We start from the raw sequence: 22937 nt of genomic DNA on the forward strand, positions 1-22937 counted from the left end.
TGCTATACGATCCAAAGCTTCATGTGGCGAAAGACAAGGGAGTAATAAGAAACCTTGGCCTTCAGCAATTCTATTCTAGGGAATTTGGATTGCATAAAAACCGAATGTGTTATTGTATTTGATTATATGGGAATATTTTTCTATCCACTGAAATACATACATTTTATAACCAAAACAATATAATACATTTGAACTATTTGGTTATACCATTAAAACAATATGGTTCACAACTGTATTTGACAACCCAAATTGAATGCCAAACATAGAGTCCTAATGATCTTAATTTTTCCCATCTTATCCGATGACATCAAGCATTGTTTGTCTCTCTCTCCTACCTTGTCGGACAGCTCGTTCTCCACGTCCTTCTTGATCCTGCGCAGCATGAAGGGCTTCAGGATCATGTGGAGCCTGGAGAGCTGGTCTGCGGAGCACAACACACAACACACACGCAACCCATCAGCCGGGACGCTACTGAGGCCACACCGTCAGGTGCCAAGGGAACGCAACAAAGATGGCGGTGCAGTCCACAGCGACATTCACAAGGGAATCAGTGATGCCCTGTTCTTGCCGTTGGTTCAGAGGACCCAAGAAAAATATGAACATTTCGACGTGTGGTAAAGTGGCCATCGGACAGTATCGACCAAAAAAGGAGTGGCGGACGGCGACAAATGAATGAGATGGTTAAACGGGGCCGGAAAAAGCAGACTCACTCTCATCGATGGCGGACTTGTTCTCGGCGTGGCTCTCGATGTCCCTTGAGAACCACTCGTTGAACTCGTCGTGGGAGTCAAACAGGGTGGGCATGATGAAGTGCAGCAGGGCCCACAGCTGAGAGACACGGCAGCGCCGCAACAACACATGGCTGTCAACAACCCTTCCCCCATCACCGCCCCACACAGACGCACAGACCGAGTCACACACGCATTCCACTAAGGCAGCAGGCACACCCATGTGCAAGTGAAGTCTGCCACTTGCAACACACACACACACACACACACACACACACACACACACACACACACACACACACACACACACACACACACACACGTGCAAGTGCGTTGTTACACATCCACAAACAATCACACACACAGACAAACATACATACATACATATTCCTTAGAACACACAGCATGGATTCACACTCACCTCAGCCATAGTGTTCTGAATGGGCGTCCCGGTGAGCAGTAGACGGTTTCTACAATGGAACTGCAGTAGGATCTTCCAGCGAACACTGAAGACACATCGCAGTGGAGGGAAACAGTTAGAGGGGGGGGCGTCCAACAGCACTATGTAGCGGATCAATGGGATGGGGAACAGATCCAGACCCCACGCCCAGAGAGTGTGTGTGTGTGTGTGTGTGTGTGTGTGTGTGTGTGTGTGTGTGTGTGTGTGTGTGTGTGTGTGTGTGTGTGTGTGTGTGTGTGTGTGTGTGTGTGTGTGTGTGTGTGTGTGTGTGTGTGTGTGTACCTGGTGCTGCTCTTGAGGGCCTGAGCCTCATCCAGGACCATATACTGCCACTTGACCCTCTGGAAGTACTTGACATCCTGGACCACCAGCTGGTAGCTGGTGATGACCACGTGGAACGGTGCATCCTTGGTGTACAGGGTTTTCTACGCACACACGCATACACATGCAGACAGAGAGACGCACACATAGACATCGACATACAGAGACGCACACATAGACAACCACATACAGAGACGCACATATATACACAGACAGACGCACACAGACATCGACATACAGAGACGCACACATATACATACAGACAGAGACACACACATAAACATAGATACAGAGAGACGCACACAGACATCGACATACAGAGACGCACACATATACATATAGCAGATACACACATATACAAAGACAGACAGAGAAGGAAAAAGAAGGAAGGATATGGATGAAAGGTTACCGTCTGGAGAACTGAGGATACTGGCAATTCTTATATTACAGGGTCCCCATAGCTTGAGACATTAGCTATGACCGTCTGACCATATCCACATTCATCTCTCCCTCACCTGGCTCCAGAACTTCCGTATCACCTTGCGGTCGTGAGGGTTTCCCCAGTACGGCAACACCTAACAGGGGGACACAACGTTAGGAAAGACCCGCATGGGATTTAATCATTTTCCCCCCAAACATGATTTCCCACTTTACGGCGCTGTTGTTACAAAATGAAATGAGAAACCATTTGCCCATAATAAATCATTTAACACCAACCCGCTTCATTGTTTTAAGTGCCTGCGTTCAAGGGTTCAGCGGTCTTATCGCGCGCTTGCGTAATAGGAGCTTTTCACACCTCATTAGCCAGACAGAAACCCGTTGATTTACTGTACGCTGTATTTACGGCCCTTGTTAGACGCTTGATACCCGAGTTTGACAGATGGCGCCGCCGTCGGCCAAGCGACAATGCACTACATGCTTCCCATCCGAACCGGATCGCATGTAAAGACACGCAGGAGGAAAAACAAAAGAAAACAACACTCATGTATCGCTTAAGTAAGTCAACACAGTGACCGATTAACACCGCGATACAACACTGCCCCCAGGTGGAGTGCTTTGGACACTGTCGAGAACAATGTAGTAGTGGATGGAAGTCAAATAAAAAGTGCTTTTCTTGGCTAATATCAAGTACTACATTGTTCTATGAGAACCACCCGAGGAGTGTGCCATTGAAAGCGAGGGCTGCAGGTGTTTCCGTCTGAGGGAATAGGGCTCTCTCACCTTGAATTTTGGCACGAATCGGGTGAACTCCTGGTGCCAGTTGTTGAGCGTGGAAGCTGGGGAGATGATCAGGAACGGACCCCAGATGTTCTCACGCTAGACAAGAAAACGACACACACACACACACACACACACACACACACACACACACACACACATATATAGCATGAGCAGCATGAACAGGTGTGTGTGCATGTGTGAGTGTGTGTATGTGTGTCGCAGCGTGTGAAAAAACTCCTGCCTGCATGCGTGCGTGCGTGCGTGCGTTCGTGCGTGAAGGTGCATGTGTGTGAACATACATGTGGGCACCCAAAGACAGGAACCGGTGAGGCAAAGTGCCGTGTGTCTTCCTGTGCGATGAGTGCAGTGAGAGGGGACAGAGCTGTACAGCGCAGAGGGGAACAGGGACCGCTGGCCACAACAATGAGACGAGCCCAATGAATCACTCAGTGACAGGGATGAAAAGGATGCAGGTGTGGAGAGAAGCTGATGCGTGGCTTTTTTTTTTTTTGCAAGCCTTGGATTGAAAGCCGGAACGATTTAATATTCCACATAAAAGTGGAGGAGGAATTTTGTTTAGGGAGGGAGGGAGTGTGCAAGCCGAGTCAGGTCGGCGAGTTCAGAGAGTTTGGTGATTGAGTGAATTGAGTCCAGTGAAGGAGAATCCATCTTTTAATCATTTAAGCTCTGTTTTTTCGTCAGGTTGTGTTATCTAGCCGCCCCATGGTTAACTAGTGTGACCTAGTTCCCCTTTGTTAACCTTTTGCCTGGGGTGAATCGGTCACAAGGAACCACTTATCTACACGAGAAAAACTCCTGTATGTCAACATTTCCCTCACATGAAGTATGGACAAATGCACTGTGGGAAGGGCTTGAAGCTGTGTCAAAAGGGTTGACTATTGTGCGCTTTATTGCATTTAGAAGTCTCATCTGCCCTTTCAAAGGAATAGCCACGATGGTCTGCTCGATCAGCCTAGTGTGTGAGTTGAGATGGTTGGGTGAGTTCAAATTATTTCAGTGAGTAGTAAGATCGTCCGTTCCTTAAGTGGAACCAGTTCAGTGAGTGAGTCGAGTCAGCGCAGAGAGTGAGTGAGTGAGGTACTGCCGTGATCCCTCACCTCCGCCAGGTGAGCCAGAAGCGCGATGCTCTGCACCGTCTTCCCCAGTCCCATCTCGTCTGCTAGGATGCCGTTGATGCCCTGGGGAACAAGACAGCTGGTTAAACGCAATGCAGTCAGTGAGACGTTTCGATGTCTGTTGAACAAGGAATATCCCAAAGCTGAAGAGGATATGGAAAACATGCCTAGATCAAGAAATGTGTGTGTGTCTTGAGTGTGTGTGTGTTTGTGTGTCTTGAGTGTGTGTGTGTCTTGAGTGTGTGTGTGTGTGTGTCTTGAGTGTGTGTGCGTCTTGAGTGTGTGTGCGTGTGCGTGTGTGTGTGTGTGTGAGCACTCGAGCACTGGGAATTGCAGCCAGTCCTCTTCTTTGGGATTTGAATTGGACCACTAGGGCGTGTGACGTGGACCTCACCTGCTCGTAGAGGTTGGCCAGCCAGTTCATGCCCTTGAGCTGGTAGCCCTTGAGCTTCCCGTTGAAGCAGACGGGCTGCGGGATGTCCTCGCCGGCCTGGATGGACGGGTTGGCCAGGCTGTAGCTGTCCCCGAACCCGGAGCCCGACCCGGCCGCCGCACTGCGGCTGTCCTTGGTTTCGTCGTCAAACGTCCGCGTCTACGGGGAGAGACGTGGGACATGAGGAAGCCTCTTTGTGTGTGTGTGTGTGTGTGTGTGTGTGTGTGTGTGTGTGTGTGTGTGTGTGTGTGTGTGTGTGTGTGTGTGTGTGTGTGTGTTCATCATACCTTCTCCTGATGAATTTGGTAGGCCTCTCTAGCATTCCTCAGAGCCTGGGACTTGTAGAATCCACTATCTGCAGTAGAAAAATACAATGAACGACAAAAAATGCAAATGGCTTTCATGACAATTCATCGCATTTCGGAGACATGCGTAAACAATCAATCTCTAGCATCCGAGACACAGCAAGACACCAGCCATATGCTTTGATCCAGCTCCTTTAAAGTGGTACTTTAATGCAGCAGACACAACACAAGGAGCTCCACATCTTCGCGTCGGTGGCGTTCGTACCGTAGTCGTCCTGGCCCACGGTGAGCTTCACGGCTCCGCCCGCGTCCGTCTGTCTTTGCGCAGGAGGGGGGTCTTCCAGCTTACTCAGGATCTCCTCCGGGGTCATCTCCCCCTTGCCTCCCATGAAGTGGGCGTACAGCTCCGTCTGGGTGATGAGGAAGTTGAGCTTGCGCTGCTGACGCTTGGCCTGGACACGGGGAGAGAGTGGATTAAAAGGCAATAAAAATGAGACGGTATTGCAATGAATTCCGAAGGATGTTGAAAATACAAACAAATAAAGAAACAACAGGATGGGGCTATGAGACTGAGATGCGGCGGTTTGTCGCACTCTGTCGCTAGGCTGCTTCCTTCGCTAGATGAAACATTAGATGACGTTAATATCCACAATCAGACAGAGAATCCATGAAGAACGAACGTTAATTTTGTAGTACTAATCAAGGAGCGGAGTCAAGCCGCATATCCGGGGTCGGGTCGCGGGTTGCTTTCGGAAGGTGATTTTGTCATGTTTATATCTAAAGTGGCCTTTCTACACTGTGTTGATCTTTAGAACCTCTACTGATTGGTCGACATAGAGAGAAAGAAAGCAAAACAAGATTTGTCTGCCTTGTGAGACCAACACAACACCCAGCGGGAGACCCCGGGGCCGGGGACACCCACCTCCCTCATCTCCTCGTCCAGCTTGCGCTGCTCCTGCGCCTCCTTCTCGGCCCGCTTGCGGTGCTCCTTCTCCACCTTGTCGTACTTCTTCCAGTAGAGCATCATCTCCTTGGTGAGGCGGCGAGCGCGCGGCAGCGTCTCCTTGCAGTTCTTCTGCGCCTGGATGGCCGCCCGCCGAACCTCCCGCATGCACTGGTGGGCCAGCTGAGGGAGGGCGAGAGAGGTGAGGGAGGGGCAGAGAGGTGAGGGAGGGGGAGAGAGAGGGGGAGAGAGAGGTGAGGGAGGGCGAGAGAGAGAGTGGTGTGAAAGAGGGTGAGAGAAAGGGGGGTATGAAGAATGTTTCCGGAAGGCTAGCAGATTTTTCGATCATCCTACCGTTACAAAATGTTAGTGTAACCAATTCATATAAAAAATTGTTAAGTGTAAATAAAACTATGTTTTCTTTGGAAAAACATAAGGGTTTACGATAATTGTTAAGCAATTTTTTTTTTTATCCCCAAACTAAAGGATTGAATAAATAAATTTAATATTATTGTGTTACCCAAATTCCTAAAGGTGATGCATTTTAGGCTTTCATCCTTAGGCTTACCTTTTTAGAGTTGGTCAAGACCAGGTTCTTGGCTGAGGTTTTCTGCTTGAACGTCTGTGAGTTAACAATAACAGAGGAAGACATCAGGAATTAAAAAGTTCTGGAAATGAGTAGAAATCAACTCTTTCCTTTCTTTAGGACGTCGAGCCTACCTTTGGTATCTCTTTCTTGGCAATGGTGAGCCACACTTTCCTCCGCCGCGCGTTCAACTGCTCGATGGTAAGGTGCTTCTTCTTCACCACGGGCAGCGGGGCATCATGGGAAAACTTGGCAAAGACTTTGTTGACGTACGGACGGCCCTCGTCCATGAAGTCCCCCTCTCCACGTTTCTTCTTCTTTTTCACCTTCTTCAGTTTGGCTGACAGAGGAGGGAAAAACAAAAATATTCATGTGAAAAAAACGAATAGTTTCAATGTAACAATGAAGACGTGTGTTTAAAATGGGTACTGCAGTGCAGATTCACAACATTGGAGTTGTCTCTGCCTGCACCCTCTTGCCCAGAATCAAAGCTCATGCAGGTTGCCAGGTTGGGGACACCAAACGAACAGGAGCCGAGCACAACATTATATTTTGACAATAACAAGCGACAACGACGAGTCCCACACTGTAATCGGATCAGCTCTAGCATAGGTTTGCAATTTACTTATTGTTTGCAAAACGAGCTCATGTTGCATCCGACTTGAAAGCCTTCTAGGCTCGGCAGCTTTGCCATCTTTCAAATACACACCAAAGATACACCCTTCGTTTCAGCTCGGCTCTAGTCATGTAGCTTTGTCGAAAGAGGACGAGGATACTCAGGTCAGAAAGAAACTATTACAAATTCAGTTCATCCAGTTGGTTTGGACGCTTCCATGGCTGCATCCGTGTTTGTGTGCCAATTTTTTTCATATCTGGCAACTGGTACTCAGAATGTGAATCATAACCCACATGCCAAAATAAACAAACATTGTGATCCGGAACGGAAATTTCGAAGGAGAAAATACTGGCTTTACCATTGTTATCAGACTGAGACGCCAGTATTCCGCCTTTTAATGTCTCCATAATCTCAGGCGACATATGGATTTAGGTGACATAAGGATCTAGCAAAGTCGACGGTAATCTCTTGACCCTCTCGGCAATACCTTTGAATTTCTTCTCATCCTTGATTTTCTTCTTCTTGGGTCCCAGGAGATGGCGCTGTTGTTCGTAGAAGGGGTCATGCGTGGAGAGGAGTCCAGTGCTGTAGTACTGATACTGGTGAAGCTAAAATAAAAAGAAATGCAAAAGTGTAAACGCGAGTGTGTGTTTGAGAGTGTGAGGGAGAGTGAAATTGAAAGTGTGTGAGTGTGAGTGTGAGTGTGTGTGTGTGTGTGTGTGTTCCGGCCCTACCTCTCGGTCGGAGTGGAACTTGCTCTGGTGCAGCCTGGTATGCCGGTGCAGCTTCAACATGTCGTGGAGCTCCTCCTGGGACAGGCTGAAGTCGGAGTCGTCCGAATCCGTGTCCGAATCCGAAGTGTCGTCGCTCAGCAGGATGCTCTGCGACCACAAGACACAGGAATCAGGAAGACGGAAACTGCTGAGGCGTCTGATAGATGGAGGCCTCTCAATAACATGTTTCGAAAAACGTTGGTGCAGGATTTTGTTTTGGCTTTGTTTATTTTGGAGCAGCAATAGGTACTGTGAGTTTCAAGAGGGAAAAAGCTACCCTTATTTTGAAACAGCTGCATGTAAGGACAGTTGTTTCAATACGTACATGATCCTAACATTTGCATCAGAACCAATGCACAGGAAGTGGCTTTCATATGATTCATGTGCCTACGACAAAAAAAATTAAAATACCTTGAGCCATTTCCTGTTTTTCTTCAGCTTGGAGAAATTATACAGGCTGGCTTTATCAGTCTTTGGGTCTGCACAGTCGAAAGGGAGTGAGAAAATTGGTATAATCAGTACATATACAAGCCTCACCCTCACATCAATCCTGAAGGGTGAGCATACTCTTGAGGGCATAGGGTCACAGACCTGCAGTTTGTCACAATTCTAAAAATGCAATCAATCTTAAAAAGTGTGTTGGGGTTGGCTGTAAAATAAATCAGTGGACTAGTCGTCATAACAGGACGGCTCACCCTTGCCTTGCAACAGGACGCCATTGAGCGGCTTGGCATCGTCCAGACTATCCTCTGGATCACATGGCTCCTCTTTGCACACTGCGTGGTGATTGGTTGGCTCAAAGGATAGCCCCTCCCCCAATGATCCCTCACTGTCATCGCTTTCATCACTAGGGCATAAAACACAAAACCACAATGAGACCACCCATTTTGTGTTTAAATCCCATTCTACTCCAGTCTTGTAGACAAAATAATATACAGGGGTGAACTCCATATGTACCCATAGCCTAATCACTACTTTTGACGATAAAAACTCATTCTAAAACAACACCTCTAGATGTCTGGAAAGGCTACAAGAGTCATTAAATAATTTGGACAAACTCTCGTCATGCCATCGTCCTCCGAACTGCACACAGGGAGTCGTACCTAGTGATGTCTTTGTTGTAGATGGTGGCCGTCTGACGCAGGAAGCTGTCTAGTCTTAGGGACCGCTCCAAGCGCTGCAGGAACAGAGGCTTGGCCAGGCCAGAGCCTCCGGAGGCCCCAGCCTCCAGTGGGCTCTGCCCTGTCGCCATGCAGCCCACAGGCACCTCCGACTAACAGACTGGGACCTCCTGCTGGTGCGGAGGGAGGGAGCGCTTTGACATGGTGGAAAACTGAAGCCATTATCTTTAGAATCATCTTCAATAAAACATTTCAATCAACCAATTACTACGTTAAAAACGATGAAAAATATGATATAACTGATAATAAATACTTGAAATATGCATTAGTTTACTAAGCATACAGAGGATCAAAGAGTCTATATTGAGTTGTTAAAAAGGAGGTTCAAGAAAAAAAACATTAATTTCTGTGAGCCATCACCGAGAATCAGCTTATATTAAAAAAAAGGGGAAGGTCTACCTTTGGGATTTGAGATGTCATTATTCTTGATTCCATAATCCGCAACCACATAAAACAGGTGGATGGTCTACAGATTGGGAAAAATACAACACAGTATTGTTTTATTTTCTATTGAGCAATGAACTGTGTGACACTGATACTAGACACATTCTTTATATATCCTGTGCTTAGCAAATTATGCTAACAAAACCTTCATAATAGCATTGCACAAAGGCAAACATGGAAAATGTATTGATTATAATATAGTAAATATTGTATAGTATATTCTAAAACTAGCAGCTAATTGTAGGGCAAGTACACACATCAGCTAATGATGGCTTTGTTGTACATAATACAGCAATGACCCTATTCGTCAATTGACTGCTGTATATACTTAGAATCATTATGATTGAAACGTTAAAAATATATAGTTATAATTTTCAGTTTACAGAGTATCTTAGTCTGAGGTTTTAAACCGATTTTCTGACATGAATTTATTTGATCTAAATCAATTTCTTATCTTCATTATTGAAACAACAAAGCAATGTGTTTATGAATGAAATTGTGTGACGTTGTAATGATATGGGGTCCATTTATGGTGAAGACATGTTTGGCTCGTCAGTATCTGGAACACCCGTGACTTGTATATGCTCAGGTATATACAAAGTACACAAATTCTTCCAAATAAATTCATGGCTTCATATTGACAGTGGGCAGTACCAGCCATGGACGAGATAAGCAAATAAGTAAACAAAATCATTGATCGAAAATATTATTTTTTGTAGCATGGTGACTAAAATAATGAACACGAAAAGAAAAACACCATTGGTACATTGGTAAAGGGGTTAACCCTCTCTTGTGCCATTTACGCACAGAACTAGAGGGCAATATTGCTAAGCTAATAGTAGCATGAAGGCTAAGGCTAGCTACTTTACACTCACACACACAGTGCATCCGATCAACGATAGCGAGGGGTCAAGGCGCTGTGTAAAGGCATTGCATGTTGTTGCCATTATCATACCAAGCGGTTTATTATGTCTAAAAAATGTCCAGTATTTTACACCAGACCCTCATACCTTTGTCCTATTACTTTGGCTACCCAGCTATCTTGCTTATGCATTATAACCCAGCAACTGTCCTAATTCTGACAACTTTTCGGGCTGATGACTTCTCAATACCCTATTTTGAAGTATCCAAATCGGGTCTGTCTCTTTAAGGCCACCACGTCCGTGCTCTTTTACAGTTATAACAACGTTTAACGTATGGTCGGTGTTGGGCCGGCTAGCTGTTGTGCTGCGACGGCAAGGCCGCGAAGCTCGCAGCCCGTGCCCTTGGTTCGGGCACGAGGTGGGACTCGGTTGCCTGGTCCCCATGTTCTAATTCTTTTCCCTCCCGGCCATCTTCCCCCGTAGCTCCTTCGCCATAACAACCGCTAAGGACTATCTCACCTTGGCCCCGTGTCCCCCTTTTAGTCTCTCTCGATGCTGCTGCCGACTCACAGTTCTCGGACTCCAAAATGGCGGTTTGGGTGAACGACTGAGTCTGTGAGCTTTGAGTCGACAGCAGTAGAGAGGCGGCCACTTTCTGTTACAGAGAGAGCAGGGACACGACGCCATGGCGAGGATACAGCAAGGGAAGGGTCGCTTAATCAACTTCAGAGATCGGGTCGCTCTCTTGTCGCTGTTTTATGCGAATTAGCAGCGGCTGAAGTGTCAGAAAATAGAATTATAAGATAATATTGCAACTCTATCCTAGTATATGTCATATTAAAGTATATATGTAATTTCCCCAAATATTAACGAACTTGGTCTGGCTTTGATTAGTAGCGTCTAGTCATCACGGAGTTTACCGAACAACGTGTTACGTCATCAAAAGGGAACTCCGTTTTAGGTATGCCTCGCAATGACAGCAGTTTATTATTTCTGAGTTGTTTCCTATGAATATTTTTATGTATTTTTCACTAATACAAATAATGTTACAATAAAAAAGATTATACAATATTACTGTATTGTGAAGTTCACAGGCAAAGAAGGCTGTAACTTCTGCCTCTTCTCCAAAAATCGGAATGGTTTGTATCAATTTGGCTGAAAGTCATTATAATAAGGGAATATGTGTATAACATTCATACAAATGTATAGTATTGCCTTAAAACATACAAAAACTAAACTTACATATCAAATCAAATATAGACAGGTAAACAAAGGAACAGGTAAATACAGAGAAACCTTATACTTAACAAATTAATTTATTAAATATTGATTACACCGTCAGACAAAACATGAAAATTACAATTTCACATTTGCACTGAAATGCTGAAGAATGAAGGATTATTTATTATGACTTTGTTATTATGGTTTATTAGGCTTTGAAGAGACCGGAGCACGACTCAGATTTATAGGAGACGGTAAACATACTAAGTGCAATTTAAGCTTTTACCAGAATACAAGTGCATGAGCTAAATACGCGTGCAGCCAACTTCTGGCAGAATATGACCACAAATTCGACTGCCCTTGGCAGGAGTATGGATCAGGCACAAACGAGGAGAGCTCAAGCAGGGCGTCACACAAGCACATTTCCTCAGACGTAAATTCTGCTTTGCAACGTCAATCTCCCAGAAGACAGGAGAGCTTGATGGATCAGCCTTGAGCACTGCTAGCATCATGAGCATTTTCTGTAGATCTCAAATGAAGCCATCGTAAGCTTTAAGCGTCTCTCGAATATTCTGTGTGAATGGCTAATCCGTACTTCAAATCAGCACGTAAATTAATCTTGGGGAAAATCCCCTCACATTAGTTTTGGAATCATAGCCAGCTCGCTTTCTCCTCCTCAAACTTCTGGGGATCGATGAAGGGCTTGTCGATGGACTTGATCATCAGTTCGCCACAGTACACGCACTCAGACGCGATGACGTCGTCGATGTCCGACTTGATGGTCTCACGGCTGGTGCCAGTGCTGGCCTTGCCCAGGCTGGCCGTGTCGCTCTCCTCTTTGGGGGGTGGGCGGTGGCGGGACTTGGAGGCCTGGGCGGTGGCAGCCAGCTTCTTCTGGAGGTCCTCCAGGCGGTTCTGCTTGAAGGTCGACAGGTGGGGGGTCACCTCCTGCAGAATGGCGGGAAGAGACGGAGAATGTATGTGAGCGATACAACCCCAAACTAGAACAATGACTCCATGTTACTGATTACTTATTGTGTTGTGTTTGTATTCATATTATTTTTTTATCTTTCTGAAATGATTAAAGGATACCAATGCATAACACCTTATTTACAGAAGAAAAACATTAATCATAATATTAAATACCCCGTACATGCTTTTGTCAGAAGCTGTATTCTGAACCCGCCTCTCCCTAAAAGGTCATTGTATCAAGGTGACCATATGCTTGGTACTCAGTGCACTGTTTACCCATACATGCATCCTGCTGGATTACTTGCGCCACTGCAATCAGCCATTCCAAAAAAGCTAATATATATATATATAAAAGAAACGTATAATGTTGAGCACCAAAAATGCTATTCATTTAACTTAAATATCATATTGCTGCACTCCCTCGATTTTGAGTAATTATTGTCATTCAAAAGATTGTGTTTCTTTAGTGAATAGCAAAATAGGGTTCTCCTCTAGAAGAATAAAAAACGTATTATGGTACTGTAGGCGTATTAGCTTGTGTCTTAAGACTAAATGTACAAAGCAGAAAGAGAAAAGGTAACAATTAAAGCAAGTAAGCCTACATAGCGTCCTTCACACACACTTCAGCACCATTGCTGGCTAAATAGGGGGAAACACTGTTACAATGTAATCATTCAGGGAGTACCAAGCAAGGAGCCCTCCCCCTTGGTATTGAAGGCGTGTACCTGGATGAGGCAGTCGTAGTGGAACATGTGTCCACACAGGAACAGGTAGAAGGGTCGGTTCAGCAGGGGGAAGTCGCAGGCGGCGCACTTCTCCTGGGACTCCACCACACCGTACTTGTTCCTCATCTCCTGGATGTCCTCTCGGATGCGCTTGGCGCTCTCCGTGGCCTCCTCCATCTCCTGCTTCAGCTCCTCTATGTGGTGGTTGTACTCCGCCAGCGAGCCGCAGATGGCCTCCTGGGGAGGGAGGGAGTGATGGAAATAAAGGAAAGGTTTTGTGTTTAAAAAAAACGAAAAGAAAACGAAAAGATCAGTTTCAATGTTAATGCAATGTACTTGCACTTTATGGCATACATGTTAATGCATTATATCCATGCAAAATTTTTGCAAAGGAATATTATAAATAAAGCAGACTTTGTGATATTGAAGTATTTAACGCAAGGTGGAAATCCATCATATGCATCAAAATTATATATTTACAGCATCATCAATTTGACATAACCAGTGTTTCCCAGAGAAGATGCGTTCTATCCCTGATTCTGGGCTAAATAAAATACATTGCTTATGCTTAGGGTTTGATTGGAGCGTTTTCTCACTCTTTGACCAATCAGAGGCCACCCGTGAAAGGAGGCGGCTCCGTACGGACCTTGAAGTGATCGATGGTGACGAAGTCGGGGAAGAAGGGCAGGATGTCCTCGATCTTCAGCAGGTTGCAGCTGGACAGACAGTTCATGGCCTTCTTCACGTCCTTCTCCTCCTGCACCACGTGGCGGGCGATCTTCAGCCACAGCTTCTTCCTCAGCTCCTCGTCATCCTCGGGTAGGTCGGCGCAAGACTTGGCCAGGTCCACGTCCACCTGGCGGTGAGACAAACTCATGTGATGAGATAAAAGATAACTAACCATAAACCCATGGTTTCATCATGGAGATGAATTGGATCTATAATATTGAAGCTTTGACTGATAACCAGAATTAACATCTTCCCACCTAATCAATGCGTCAATGTAATCGTAAGATAAAATCATCAAATCTATGAAATGATTATCTGCCGATACAGGAGATAAACAATAAAAGTCCATCCCAAATTATTTGGAAGCCTCTTTTGCAACAAGCATATCGAATACAGCTCCGCCCACAACACCGCCCATGAGATATGACGTAAACATCACTCACTTGCAGTGCCAGGTCCACGGCCTCCTCATAGAGCTCCATGATCTTATACACCAGCACACAGGCCTCCAGGTAGCCGTGCTCCGCGCACAGCCTGAGGGCGTACTTCAGGTCATAGTGGATGTCCGAGGCGTGGGTGCCTGCCTGCTCCAGGTACCACAGCAGGGACTCTGGCTTGTACTTGGCGTACAGCGAGAGCAGGTAGTTATGAATGGCCTCCTCCGTCACCGTCAGCTGGTACACGCAGAACTCCATGTAGCGGATGGTCTCCTTGATCTGCTGCGTGCTGCCCATCTGGCTGTAGTTCATCAGCGCCGGGATCAGCTTCTTGGGGTCCAGCCGCTTGCCCATCTGGATCCAGGCGTCCACCACCTTCTTGGGGATGTGCTGCATGAGCACGGGCGAGAACTTGTAGAAGAGCTTCTCGTCGCAGTGCTTCGAGAGCACGTCCAGCGCCGCGCCGTAGTCGTCGTGCTGGCAGTGGTGCGAGATCACCCGCTCGTAGTCCTGCATCACCACCGAGAAGTACACCATGTCGTCCACGTTGCCGTGGCTGGCCAGCAGGTCGTAGATGGTGGTGCGGTTGTTGAAGAGGCACTCCTTGTGCTTGGCGCTGCCCAGGAAGACGCGGAACTCCCCGCGGGTCTCCAGGTACACGGGGGCCGAGCAGTCGTCGCTCTCCAGCTGGCCCAGCCGGTTCAGGTAGAGCTCCGTCAGCCAGGTGACCAGCAGCGTGATCTGCGTCCTCTCGCCGGGCTTCAGGTTGTTGAGCTTCTTCAACAGGAACTCCTTCAGCGCGTCCTCCTGCTTGGCCTCGATGAACTTGAGCGCGATCTCCTCAAAGTAGTTCTGGGTCAGGGCGTAGCACTTGGCGCTCTCCAGGTAGCGCTTGTTCTGGAAGCAGTGCTCGGCCTCCCGGGCCAGTACCATGTCCATGCACTCGGGCCGGTCGCGGCAGTACTCCTTGGCCAGGTCGAACTTGCCCGTGCTCATGTACATCTGCCACACGTCGCGCGCCTCGCGCTGGATGTGGTAGCGGAAGACGGCGCGCTCGGTGTAGATCCAGACCAGGCCCCCCGCCGGGTCCTTGATCATCTTCTTCAGGGGGCCGAACTTGTCGGGGAAGACGTCCTCGTGGACCACCTGGCCGTTCAGCGTGCAGACGGCCTTGACCCGGTCGGGGAGCAGCAGCAGGAAGTGGAACTGGGTCAGCACGATGGAGATGGGCTTGTTCAGATCAAAGTCGATGTCGGACGTGTATTCCCACACCTGAAAAGAGGCATCATTAAGCAATTATCAAACATTGAAAGCATATCACTGTTATTTAATGCCGCATTTCCACTGCAGGGTGCGGAACGGATCGGATCGCAAAGGTGCGGGTCGGGTCGCGTTTCGACCGCCAAAAGTGGGCGTGACCCGGACTTTGCCGTACCCGTTCCGGCCCCATTCTCGGGACTCCTCCGTTGCGGTACCCAAAACGAGACCAGACGCCTGAAAGGGTCCCGTGAAATTCTAGCTACACCCCCCCTCCGTTGATTGGTCGACAGAATCGTCACTTCCGGGTGACGCGGGGATAAAAACAAACAAACAGTAGCCTCGAGGTATTATTCTTTACAATTAACATGTCGCGTAAAAAGCTTGCTTGGGCGAACAAGGAGGTGGAGACGTTCGTCTGCATTCTTGGGGAGGAAGACGTTTTATACGATGTTTACGTAGCTGCCGCGGCGATCGACATCCGGCCTACCACAAAGGGTACTGTCGGCAGTGGAAACGCGACCTCGGAACTGAGCTGGGCTATACCGCCCCCTCCCTACCTCACCTTTGCGATCCGATCCGTTCCGCACCCTGCAGTGGAAAAGCGGCATAAATGATAACCTCTAAAGAACCATATCACTCCACGGTGACGTAAAGTTGATCTTTATGCAACAGCCTTTACAAAAAAAGCAAGTCTACCTGCACATCGCTGAGCAGGGAATCGGGCCTGACGTAGTCCAGCTGACCGTAGAGGACTCCGTTCCCCATCATCCAGGCGAAGGCTTTCGGGGACGAGCGCAGCTTGGACGTGTAGAAGGTGATCTCGCTGTATCCCATGTTGACGGGGAACTCCTGGAAGCTGGGCAGGAGGTCCTGGTTCTGGCTGAAGATGGAGCTGTAGCCCTGCTGCTCTGAGCCCTCCGCCACCTTGCCCACAAACTGGAAGAGCCGCTTGCGGGTGGTGGCGATGATGAAGACCTTGTTCTCCAGGCCCCGCTCCACCTCCAGGCAGCAGACCGGCGCGGGCCTACCGTCCTCCTCCAGGGAGTGGACCTACATCCAGGAGAAGGAGAGGGATAAAAGGAGTCATTCGGTTGATTTTTATAAATTGAGTGGATAGAGTAGACTACTTAGGCATGGGGTGGCCCGAGTTGGAATTGAACCCTTAACCCTGGCAATGTCCACGCATTGAGCTATGTAGGACTAAAAGAAGAATATTTAAAAGAGAGAGTATTTAAAAGACATTTAACTGTTAGGTTTTTCAGGATTGAAGAAGGGCTGCTCTAGATTAACTGAGTACATTAAGCACATAATTAAGTAACCAGTGTGACTTTTATAGTATAATTACATTGTAAGATCATGGGTCCAAGCATGAAGCATGTGCTTCAACAAATTGACTGTACAGAATGGATTCATTCATATTCCATGAATCTAACATGCATTTTGAATGGTCAAATTTCAAAGTGCTTTTCCATTGTGCCATTGTATAAGACAAGACTATAAAAGTAACAACTTTTTTGGAAAATGTTGTTAATTTATACTAAATAAATATACTAAATACATTATTATTTCTAAGGTGAAACGCACGCCAGTGAATATCAAGGATTTGTCTCTCGGACCTGTCTGAAGTATTGGTCTGGATTGGTGTTGAAGAGGCTGCCCTCGGTGGCGGATATCTCTGCCTCGAAGATGGCGCCCTGGCTGGTGCCAACCAGGATTGGCCCTGTGTTGGTCTCCGTGCCCAGCAGTTTGTTCCAGCCCACGCTCTCGATGAGGTGGCCTCGCCAGCGGGACAGACTGCGCACCTTCTGGGTGTTCCTGTTCAGATAGAGGCACTCGCTACTGCTCAGGCTGATCAGCAGATGGGAGCCTGCAAGAGACAATAAGGGGAGGAATAGAATTGTTATTGTTGTTGGTTGAACTGTTCTAGGTCCGAGAAGGATATTTTTGTTGTTTCTCTAAAAAGATAATGATTGACAAAATTGAGTTCAGAAACAGAAATGTTCTGCCTGTTATTAAAATAATAATTGAGTTCATATTAATGAGCAATTATTATTGTACTAGTGTCTGAAAACTAGGCCTATATACTGACTACTTATGACTACTTGCTATAATGTCAATATATTCACACAAAATAGAAATATAATAAAATAAAATGTAACACTAAAGACTATACGTATCCTAGCAGAAATAATTAGCATGAGGCCTATCCTGCAACGTAAACACAACAACATGGCATAATGTGTGTGGTATCCTTAATTAATGTTAAACTATGTTGTTTACCTGAGGGATCCAGGAACAGTTTATGTACTTTACAATCATCTTTCCGTCCCATTTCCATCTGGTTAGGTTGATCTGGCTTGGCAAGGTCAATCCTGAATAGAATACAGTAGTTAAATATACCGATAATAGTAGATAATCATTCAGCAAATTATGCAAGGGTATTAAGAAGTCCTAGATATTTCCAGTAAATAAAGTGTATGCTACAATTCCCTGGAATCCTGATTCCATCCATGTGTTGTCTGTTCATTAATGGCCGTTAAGATAAATATGCACGGTCAATTATGTAATTTACCTCAAAAGAGTGTCTTTTCCCAAGCTCATGCATAGTTGATTGTTGCATACTGCAAAGTGATTGATCTTTTCAAGGTGGGAAAAGTCGATTCTTTGCTTGGTGAAAATCGGCTTTTCCTCCTCAAGTCTCACGTTTACGAAGCCTGGGGAACAGAGGAGTCATTCAGTGAGACAATGTTATTGAACATTTCTAGGAATATTTAAGCATGGGTTGTATCGAATGCTGTCGGAGTATGTCTGTCTGTCTTTATTATGAGCTCCGAAAGACAGAAAAGGACGAACCTGAATGAGTGATTCCGATGTTGGCAGCTGCAAGGCGGCTACGCTGTTGTGCAGATTGCCTTGTATTTTGTGAGTCCTCATATTCATCAAGTATTGAAGCCATGGTGCAACTATGGCCCTTTTTATAACGAATACATTAAGAGAAATTGCCTGAAAACGATAAGAATCCGGACACCAGCATGAGAAACCTAGGATGTCATGGCAAGACTATCGCCCATTAGCCGATCCTTGAATGGACAGATTGGAGCTTTTCTTACCGTGCTTCAATAATAAATATACAGTCATTGAAAGAACACACGTAGGCTGTAGCACTAAACTATGATCACTTAATACATTTGTCCAAATCGAAACGTAAATACAGCTAGCTTAGCTTCTACTGGTAGTCCTGGGTGGAAACGTCAGGTGATGCATTCGAGTCATGTGACCGAAGCTGATTTCTTGGCACTGTTCTGACACACGTGGGCGCAGTTTCTCCACATTTGGAGTCGTGTGGGTTTCTTATACAGCCGTGAGTATTACAGGCGACTTTAATTTATTTGAACATTTACTGTGAAACTTAACGTTAATTTAATAAAAAGTTATAAATAAACCCGAATATATAGTTATCTTGAAACGTACACTTATTATAATATATTGAAATGTCCGGCTACTTCTTTATATCTTAGGGTTTATAGAGTCAACGACGACAATTTCAAACCAACTCTGAAATAAAGAAAGTTGCCGTCTGTGATGGATGAGCATCGAACAATGTTTTTAGCCAGGAAGCATTCACGCCTTATGTGCTCCGTGGGCGTGGTTATGCAAATCAGAACCTGTTAGAGCAGAAAGCTGTCCTAAAGCCCAAACCCATAGGTCACACTCGTCACTTCAAACTGGGCGACGCCATATAGCACCCGATAGGAGAGAGCTCGCACTACAGGGCTCTTAATAGGATAGCTTAGTTTTGAACAAATCAGTCCAAAGCTGCGTTTTAGATCGTTAATGTCCATCTCGACATGCCACCCCAAATGGAGTTTGTTTACGAATCTCGAGTGCCGTCTGCTTGCGGGCTCCCCGAAGAAGATGATGTGGAACCGGGGACCGTCAGTTGTATGTTGGTCGGGGATGGAGCCGTAGGGAAAACCAGTATGATCGTCAGCTACACGTCCAATGGATACCCCACGGAGTATCAACAAACAGCCTTTGACGTTTTCTCAGGTGAGACTAAACTTTTGTTCATAAAGCGGTTGGCATCAAAACATGTGATAATAACAAGTGTTGTAGGGGCATTATAAACAAACGTATTCAACCGATTTATCTTTGTTTCTGACAGGTCAGGTCCAGGTGGAGGGTGCTCCTATTAAAGTGCAACTATTGGACACGGCTGGACAGGTACGAATATTGAAACTTTATCCAAAGCAACTATAATCATGCGAATACACATTACATTAATCATCAGACATTTCATCTTAAATATACCAATATGGTTCAAATATCAAATGACCATTCAGCAACGTTAAAATGTTCCACATTATGAATGACATCTCAAAAGAGTGGGTGTCACTTAAGACACGTATCGAATGTTCAACCTGTTTCTTATTGTCATTTGTCTTTAAGTTTCTATTACCATCCTGAATTCAGATAATTCCATGCACACTTTGTTCCGCAATCCTCGCGCACACACCGCACAAGCCTATCACAAACAAAGCAAAGACCACAAACAGACCGGCTTATGACAGACTAACCGATCCATTGTTCCGATGCCTTTTCAGGAGGAATTTGACAACTTCCGGGCGCTGTCCTATGCCCACACGGACGTCTTCATCCTCTGCTTCAGCATGGTCAACCCCACGTCCTTCCACAACATCACCAAGAAGTGGGTGCCCGAGATCCGGGCGTACAACGCCTCGGCGCCCATCGTGCTGGTGGGAACGCAGTCGGACCTTCTGCTGGACGTCAACGTGCTCATCAACCTGGACCGCACCAAGGTCAAGCCCGTGCTCAACTCCCGGGCCAAGAGCATGGCGGAGAAGATCCGGGCGGCGGACTACATCGAGTGCTCCTCGCTCACCCAGAAGAACCTCAAGGAGGCCTTTGACGCCGCCATCTTCGCCGCCATCAAACACAAGACCCGCAAGGCCAAGAAGCGACGCTCTTCTGACCGCAAAGCCAAGGCTTTCTCCCGCTACAGCTGGAAGAAGTTCTTCTGCTTTATATAAACTCTGCTTTTTATGAACTCTAACCGAAAAAGCGTGGACATACAAACCCCATGGGTTGTGCGCATGAACTCTTATTTGAAAGAACTATTTTCTTTATTTATTTACTTGACTTGACTTTATCTGAACCCCCCGCCCCCCCCCCCCCCCCTCCTCCTGTTTCTAGTTATGTTAACGTTGCTCCTTAACATCTTGGCTAAAGATGAAAGCAACCTACCAGGACGGAAAAGTAAGCATTGGAAACCGAATCTGTTGGAATACTGAAAGGAGTGGTTTGTATCCGAGGAATCGGACTGCTTTCTAGACTTAACGGCCGTGAGTCGATACGTCACTATTCCCTGTTAGCAAATTCAGTTAGCATACCGACTGAGAATCAAACATCTTGCAGCATTTGGAACATCAAACAGCGGCCTCTGCAAACCCAGCCTGACACAGGGACCTTGTCCTGAATAATAATCTTTCTAAACGCGGACCCCACACTCGGTGGAGGGAAGGTCAGACATGGAAAGGCTATGAATTTGCATGCCCTCAATTGCTTCCACTCTCATGTCTAGAGTCCCCCTGCCCAGGTGTATGCATACATGCGGGATGTAGGCCTATTTGTCAACGAGGAAGAGAGAAGAGTGACGCAAAAGTGCATGAGCTACATGTATTGCAGATGTATTTTTCTCTCATTTCTTTGCGATTCCACCCTATTCACATGGAACAGGTGGGAGGCCGATGCATACGTGTGAGGTGCCAAAACGCTACCAGTGTGTGAAAGTCGCTTTCTTATTTTCTTGGGACCAAAGGTTGGCGCCAGATGTGATCAAATCCTTTGACTCAATCAAAACCCACCGCTACCACACTGTAAACACTGCACGTCCCCAAAAGTATTTATTTGCTCAAGAGACGAGCGGATGGGAGTCAACTTGTGTGATCAGCGATTTCAGTTTGTAGAACAATCACAAAAGATCAGAAACTTGTTGGGTTAATCTTCCGATTGAGCCGCGGGAACCGGTTCGTAGGATTTGAATCCTTTCCCATGTCTGAGGTGAAAGGGAGTATAGGAGGGGGGGGGGGGGGGGGGGGGGGGGGGTGTAATCTCTGCCTTTTCATCCCTGTCTCTCTACAATCTGCATTTGTAAAGGGAAACACCGCTGGAGTCTTTAGGTCCAGCCTACTGTCCCCCCCTGCCCCTTACTTAACACTGCCCTCCGCTAACACCAGCCTCCCCTGCGCTACTTCCATGGGACATGGCCTCTTTGTTTGTATGTTCAATACACTCCTCCCTAACTCATCAACAACCTGTGACTTTTCAGGCTGTGTGTGTGTGTGTGTGTGTGTGTGAGTTACACAGTTTCACTTTGAATGTAGACACACACACACACAAAGGCACACATGGAGTCAGGCTTATCGTTATGCTTCTTGTGGAAGTCAGTGTTATCTATCATTTGTTCTGTTTGTGTAAAACAGTTTTGTTGTTTGTCCAGAACTTCTTGTTTGTAAAGTATGAAAGTATAAAAACAGGATTGGAATATTTAATGGACTGGCAACGGCGTATACCATGAATTGTGTTTTTACTTTGAAATTGTGTCCTGTCAACCCTCCAAAAATGCTCCATCTCTCATGTGTTTGTATATGGAGGAAAATCAGCCAAATAAATGAAGTGCGAACTATGAACTCCTTGCCTTGTCTGCCGGTGATTTTAAGCGCAAAAAAGTACATGACCATTTATGTCCTGTGGGGTAATTAACAACTAATCGCTTATAAATTGTGATAGCGACCCATGCTTTAGACACAAGGGAAAATATCTTGTGAGGAAGTCTATTCAATGGTGAGCACTATTGAGTAGCCCCCCGCCTGTTATCTCCATGGTGTCTGCATAATCTCCATTGACCCTGCAGGTAGCTTTCCTGATCCAACCCCCCTGTCCAAGCATATGATAAGTGGCCCTATGGACCCCCGGCCGGGCACGGGGGCTGAGCCGTTCCCAATGGCTTCCACATGGTCAGCGCTATGCGGGGGCGGAGGGGGGGCCCCATGCTGGGGCCCCCGAGGGCCGTGACGGATTACGGCCCTCGAGAGAAGCCCGCAGCAGAGACCGGGAGATGGGGGTCCGCTCTGGGGGGGAGGGCGTGGCGGTGGTGGTCGTTGGCGGGGGGGAAAAGCAGGGCAGAAAACAGGGGGGAAAATCCAGGGGAAAACAAAGACAATTGTAATGCAGTGGTCACACCACATATCAGTGCTGTAGATCGACTCAATGTATTATATTGTCATAAAAATATAGGTGTATAAATATTGTGTGTTGCTATAAAACAACTCATCCTGCTTTTCTTTGACACTAGTTTTATTTGACGTATTTTTTACGTGGAGCTGATAACATTGCTTCCGATTTTGTTGGTTCCTTTCTTTCTTGTTTCCCAATTCAAAGCATCATCTTTTGGTTTGCGTTTCACAACATGTGCAGCCGGCATGACGAGAAAAGAGCAAGGCCAACGAGAAGGGAGAGAGCGCAACGCTGGAGCTGACAGCTCTGACTCTGTCAGTCCACAT

The 22937-nt window shown here is 46.6% G+C and overlaps 3 protein-coding genes across 10 annotated transcripts in view; 1 reads left to right on the top strand and 2 right to left on the bottom strand.

The window, feature by feature from the left end:
- ino80 (INO80 complex ATPase subunit) overlaps nt 1–10717 on the bottom strand; it is a 40806-nt gene extending 30089 nt beyond the window's left edge. Inside the window, exons 1-20 of one of the 7 annotated variants that reach the window (XM_030346010.1) lie at nt 10530–10717; nt 9103–9169; nt 8626–8813; nt 8224–8369; nt 7934–8001; nt 7484–7630; nt 7237–7357; nt 6268–6473; nt 6116–6169; nt 5527–5730; nt 4870–5056; nt 4587–4654; nt 4261–4458; nt 3849–3929; nt 2731–2826; nt 2025–2084; nt 1471–1613; nt 1150–1234; nt 711–828; nt 336–421 (exon numbers count right to left, since the gene is read on the bottom strand). In XM_030346010.1, the coding sequence (XP_030201870.1) occupies nt 336–421; nt 711–828; nt 1150–1234; nt 1471–1613; nt 2025–2084; nt 2731–2826; nt 3849–3929; nt 4261–4458; nt 4587–4654; nt 4870–5056; nt 5527–5730; nt 6116–6169; nt 6268–6473; nt 7237–7357; nt 7484–7630; nt 7934–8001; nt 8224–8369; nt 8626–8774 (2217 nt within the window). In that variant the 5' untranslated portion in view covers nt 8775–8813; nt 9103–9169; nt 10530–10717. The other 6 variants (XM_030346004.1, XM_030346005.1, XM_030346006.1 and 3 more) reach the window with 6 other exon arrangements.
- Nucleotides 10718–11303: 586 nt separating this feature from the next.
- On the bottom strand, nt 11304–18640 carry vps18 (VPS18 core subunit of CORVET and HOPS complexes). Of its 2 annotated transcripts, XM_030346025.1 has the most exons (10): nt 18465–18640; nt 18208–18357; nt 17927–18068; nt 17635–17726; nt 16971–17221; nt 16051–16404; nt 14101–15366; nt 13575–13784; nt 12929–13165; nt 11883–12179 (listed from the first exon to the last, which is right to left on the bottom strand). In XM_030346025.1, the coding sequence occupies exons 2-10, from the start codon at nt 18308–18310 to the stop codon at nt 11883–11885; spliced, it is 2952 nt and encodes a 983-aa protein (XP_030201885.1). In that variant the 5' UTR covers nt 18311–18357; nt 18465–18640. The 2 variants fall into 2 exon arrangements, with proteins under 2 accessions (XP_030201886.1, XP_030201885.1); XM_030346026.1 differs by having other exon boundaries at nt 11304–12179; nt 18208–18640.
- A 369-nt stretch (nt 18641–19009) lies between these two features.
- On the top strand, nt 19010–20545 carry rhov (ras homolog family member V). Its single transcript, XM_030346102.1, has 3 exons — nt 19010–19404; nt 19520–19578; nt 19959–20545. Exons 1-3 carry the CDS (start codon nt 19203–19205, stop codon nt 20403–20405), a joined length of 708 nt encoding a protein of 235 aa, XP_030201962.1. The 5' UTR covers nt 19010–19202; the 3' UTR covers nt 20406–20545.
- The last annotated feature ends 2392 nt before the right edge of the window (nt 20546–22937 follow it).

The sequence above is a fragment of the Gadus morhua genome, chromosome 21, assembly GCF_902167405.1.
Source record: "Gadus morhua chromosome 21, gadMor3.0, whole genome shotgun sequence".
NCBI lineage: Eukaryota > Metazoa > Chordata > Actinopteri > Gadiformes > Gadidae > Gadus > Gadus morhua.